The 4,684-nt window shown below is 51.6% G+C and overlaps 1 protein-coding gene across 2 annotated transcripts; it reads left to right on the top strand.

The window, feature by feature from the left end:
* Positions 1-18: 18 nt before the first annotated feature.
* Positions 19-2,385, top strand: RPL10 (ribosomal protein L10). Of its 2 annotated transcripts, XM_006754790.2 has the most exons (6): positions 32-139; positions 973-1,031; positions 1,124-1,231; positions 1,405-1,543; positions 1,934-2,096; positions 2,181-2,385. In XM_006754790.2, the coding sequence occupies exons 1-6, from the start codon at positions 117-119 to the stop codon at positions 2,331-2,333; spliced, it is 645 nt and encodes a 214-aa protein (XP_006754853.1). In that variant the 5' UTR covers positions 32-116; the 3' UTR covers positions 2,334-2,385. The 2 variants fall into 2 exon arrangements, with proteins under 2 accessions (XP_015427318.1, XP_006754853.1); XM_015571832.1 differs by lacking the exon at positions 2,181-2,385 and having other exon boundaries at positions 19-139; positions 1,945-2,053.
* The last annotated feature ends 2,299 nt before the right edge of the window (positions 2,386-4,684 follow it).

Raw genomic sequence — 4,684 nt, 5'->3', positions numbered from 1 at the left:
GTGACTGATCCCTCCTCTCGCCGTGCCCTCGCCGCTTCCCTCCCGTCGTTCGAACCTTGTCATCGTCTTCTGACTTTTTCTGTTTCGTTGCAGCCACTGAAGATCCTGGTGTCGCCATGGGTCGACGCCCCGCCCGGTGGTGAGTATTGAATCCATGTAATTTGGCTGCTGGAAGAGGTATAGGGCATTTGGCTGCTTACAATCGTGGGATGGAGCCTCCCTAGTACATACAGCTTTCCCTATTTTGGGAATGGACTCCATCGTTCTCCCCTATACCTTCCGGATCGCTTTAGGTCTTCGTTTAGAATCATGTAGTTCTTTAACTTAAAACTTAATGCCGATCTTTAAGCGCTTCCACAATTTTTTGGGGGTGTTGTGTTGACTCTTTCCTGCATTTCCCGGCCAGTTTCAGGCTGGAAGCGATGTCTGCCTTGCATCCCGCCCTTTGTCCTGGAAATTGGCCGCCTTTTGAAGGCTCAATGCCTTCTGGGCCTTTGTGTGCCTTTCCCTTATTTCCGGGCTGGGTGTCCTGAGAGCCCCAGTCTTGTGTGGCCTGCAGAGGGCGTCGGAGTCCTTCACGCGGCTTGGAAGCCAAATGCCACGTGCCCAGAAGTCCATGTGGATGGCATGAACTGTGCTACTTTTATGCAGCAAATATGTAGTATGCAGTGTCTGGAAGTGAGAGGTGTTTTTTTAACTGAGAAAGTCTGTTTCAAAGGATTGGCCTTGTAAGAAACTTAAAACCCAGTAAGAGGTCCAGAAAGATTTTTGCCTACATGGTTGTCCTCTAATAACTTTTGGCCGCCTAGTTGTGACTGTCTTGCTTTAGCGCCACGCCAGACATGGAGGTAGCTTACCGATTGGCTTGTGCCGTCCTCTGCTTCAGTCGTGGAGGGAGCACTGAAGTGCCTATTGACCAGTTAACTTGTGAATCCCTGCAAACCTGGGTTTCTCCTCCCTCCCCCTCCGCAGTTACCGGTATTGTAAGAACAAGCCGTACCCAAAGTCTCGCTTCTGCCGAGGTGTCCCTGGTAAGTCGCAGAAGAGCTCCCCAACTGGTTTGGCTGCACTGACTCAGTTGTCGAGGGCACCCCACATACAACTGACCCAAGCATTTTTTCAGATGCCAAGATCCGCATCTTTGACCTGGGGCGGAAAAAGGCGAAAGTGGATGAGTTCCCACTCTGTGGCCACATGGTGTCAGACGAATATGAGCAGCTCTCCTCTGAAGGTGAGGTGCAGGATTCCTGGTTAATCACCTATTCCTACGCGCTCCCCCAGCCAAATCCGGAGCTCACGGTACTGGAATTACCAGTTCCCCTTCCTTAGTCATGAACACCCAGTTGTGAGCCATGGTGAGTGCTGTGCCATGCTTACTCTGCTGCCTTCCTTCCTCCCATCTAGCCCTGGAGGCTGCCCGTATTTGTGCCAACAAGTACATGGTGAAAAGTTGTGGCAAAGATGGCTTTCACATCCGAGTGCGGCTCCACCCCTTCCACGTCATCCGCATCAACAAGATGTTGTCCTGTGCTGGGGCTGACAGGTGAGTTGGGGGGTTTTCACGTAACTTGAGGGTCTCTGTTGAGCTTGATTATAGTAGTAGAGCAAAGAGATGGCCCCACATAAAGACTCATCCATCCATGGCAAAGCCAGCTCAATGGCTAGCAAGATATTGTGGGCAGTTGCATATTGGAGGGCTTTCAGATGAGCACGGGGGGCAGGAATTCTGTGGAGTCTGTTTTGGGGTTCGCTGCAGCCAATTAAGCCGACCATGCTCTGTTCCCCATGGGGGCCTGGTGTGCAATGGCTGCAAACAGCAGCATCCTTGGTAGTGTACGCAGCCCATTGCTTAGTATGGGTTGCCTTAAGGGACCTTGGATACAGCCCTTTCTGGTGGATGCTCGTGTCTGAACTCATGCTGTCCCCAATCTAGGCTCCAAACAGGTATGCGGGGTGCCTTTGGAAAGCCCCAAGGCACAGTGGCCAGAGTCCACATTGGCCAAGTCATCATGTCCATCCGCACCAAGCTGCAGAACAAGGAGCATGTGATTGAGGCCCTACGCAGAGCCAAGTTCAAGTTCCCCGGCCGCCAGAAGGTAACAAGTGCCATAACCTCGATCCCTCCTTTCCTTGCCCCCGGTCCCCAAATATGTAAACACAATTCTTTGTTTTTCCCCCAGATCCACATCTCCAAGAAGTGGGGCTTTACTAAGTTTAATGCGGATGAGTTTGAAGACATGGTGGCCGAGAAGCGCCTCATCCCAGATGGCTGTGGGGTCAAATACATCCCTAATCGTGGTCCCCTGGACAAATGGCGAGCCCTGCACTCATGAGAGTCTCAGTGCTGCCCCACCTTACACCCACCAATAAATCAATTTTTCAGCCATATCTTTGCATCTGGATTCATGGGGGATGGGGGCGCCTCTGGGAACCCCAGGATCACTGTCCTTTGTCCTCCGGGAAAAGGCTGACAACAGGTCAGGGCCAGAGAACAAATAAGCCCAGTGCAGCAGCCCAGATAGGACATTGCCTTCCACCTGCCTAGACCAGGGTTTGTAGGTTCGAAGCCTAGGTCATGGTTAAGTCCTAATGCCTCGAATGCTGCCTTTATAAAGTGCCCTTCCCACGGGTCCTGATAAAGGACTTGTGGCTTCAGGTGGCCCTTGCACTGGTATGGAATCTGCTCGTCAGCAGCGTCATGGAATGGGGAGAGTTTGGATCCCTCTGGGTGTGGTCACAGCCATGGTTTATAGAGGTCCTCCAGTTTGCCCCTCTGAAATGTGCCACGGGTTGGCAACAGCTGGCTTTTGGGCAAATAGTGTGCAGCCCCAGCCGTAAACTTGCACTTAATGCCCCTAATGTCTTGGTAGCTGTTCTAATTTTTATTGAATTTTTAAGAGGCATACCAATTGATTGCTCTACTTATCCAAGCATTCACTGGTTGATTTTTACTGGTGCCCTGGCCAGCTATCAAACCCACAATCTTGGCATATTGGGACGGTGCTCTAACCATTTGGACTCCCTGGCCAGGGCCCTATGTTTTTACTGCACTCTGTTCTCTGGAAAATGGAACAATTCTGGAGTTAGGCCCTTCTCTGACCTGTTTCCTGTTCATGCCCTCACATTGTCACAAAGCAAAATACTTAAGTTTAGAACTTGTTACAGTTGCAACAATTTGTTACATCAGAGCTGGCTCGTATTTTCTGCATCTGTATCTTTGCTAACCACTCTCCCTGAGGCTGCACACAGGATCTGCAGAACACCAGGAAGGCCAGCCCCACTCAGTGATAGCTGCCCTGGGAGGGGGGAGGGGGTGTCCCTGAGAAATGCACTGGCCACTGAGCAATAGTGGCATGGTGTGCTGACTGGCCTGCAGAGCACGGGACTAGAAAAGACCTGGGAGCCCTAGCTGGTTTGACTCAGTGGATAGAGCATGAGCCTGCAGACAGGCTCCTGGGTTTGATTCCAGTCAAGGGTGCATACCCGGGTTGTGGGCTTAATCCCCAGTGGGGGTGTCAAGGAGGCAGCCGATGAATGATTCTCATCATTGATGTTTCCCTTCCTCTGAAATCAATTAAAAAATATATTAAAAAAAAGACCTCGCCGAAACCAGTTTGGCTCAGTGGATAGAGCGTCGGCCTGCAGACTGAAAAGTCCCAGATTCGATTCCGGTCAAGGGCACGTACCTGGGTTGCGGGCACATCCCCAGTAGGAGAGGTGCAGGAGGCAGCTGATTGATGTTCCTCTCTCATCGATGTTTCTAACTCTCTATCCCTCTCCCTTCCTCTCTGTGAAAAATCAATAAAATATATTTTTTAAAAAAAAGACCTGGGAGAAAACGGTGCTGTCCCCACCCACACTGCACCCATTTCACAGAGGAAGGGACTCAGGCCAATGACAGGAGGAACTTGCTCCATGTCTCTGCAGCCGTGTCTTTTGATGTACCCTTCTCTGGGACATTCCCCGGGTCAGATAAGGCTGAGGGTTTGGCTTGAGATCCTCGAGTGAAGCTTCCCTACAGTGACAAACCTACCAGAACTAAGGCAGACATCACGTCCTCCCTGGCCACCTTGCCAAGCGTCAGCCTCTGGGCACTGAAGACACAGATGCAAAAGGCCTGGGCCACCCCAACCAGGAGCCAGGAGCACAGCCGGGCAGGAATCCAGGGCGCCCCAGCGTGGAGTCCCAGCTGGGCCTGCTTGTGGTTTCAGGAGGACCTGGGGTTCTGGGCAGAGAAAGGGATGCTCACCCTGCTGCCCAGCACCAGCCCCCAGAGCTGCCAGCCTCGACGATTCCTGCCTCTTCTCCCTGTGGACACCTGATGTGGGCACATATGGCTCGGCCTCATGCTCTTACTGGTGACAAAATACACACAGCATGGAATTGAGCATCTTAACAAGTTTAGTGGCGTCAAATACACTCATACTGTGCAACCATCACCAGCCTCCATCCCCAGAACTTTTCATCTTCTAAACAGAAACTCTGTCCACATTAAACACTAACCCCCCATTTCCCCTCCAGAGCCCTGGCAGCCACCCTACTTTCTGCCTCTATGAGCTTCCCTACCCCAGGGGCCTCACAGAATGAAATCATTGTCCTTTTGTGTCCGGCTTATTTCACATAGCATAATGTTCTCAAGGTTCATCCATGTTGTAATGTGTGTCAAAATTTCCCTCCTGGCCGA

Source organism: Myotis davidii, unplaced genomic scaffold (assembly GCF_000327345.1).
Source record: "Myotis davidii unplaced genomic scaffold, ASM32734v1 scaffold2573, whole genome shotgun sequence".
Lineage (NCBI taxonomy): Eukaryota > Metazoa > Chordata > Mammalia > Chiroptera > Vespertilionidae > Myotis > Myotis davidii.
This window is presented reverse-complemented; position numbering and strand designations above follow the sequence as displayed.

Excerpts from the sequence above, each read along its gene's own strand:
- RPL10 (XM_006754790.2), top strand. The coding sequence starts at position 117 with ATGGGTCGACGCCCCGCCCGGTG. Across the intron at positions 1,232-1,404 it reads TGAGCAGCTCTCCTCTGAAG|CCCTGGAGGCTGCCCGTATT; the intron begins GTGAGGTGCAGG and ends CCTCCCATCTAG. Across the intron at positions 2,097-2,180 it reads AGTTCCCCGGCCGCCAGAAG|ATCCACATCTCCAAGAAGTG; the intron begins GTAACAAGTGCC and ends TTTTTCCCCCAG.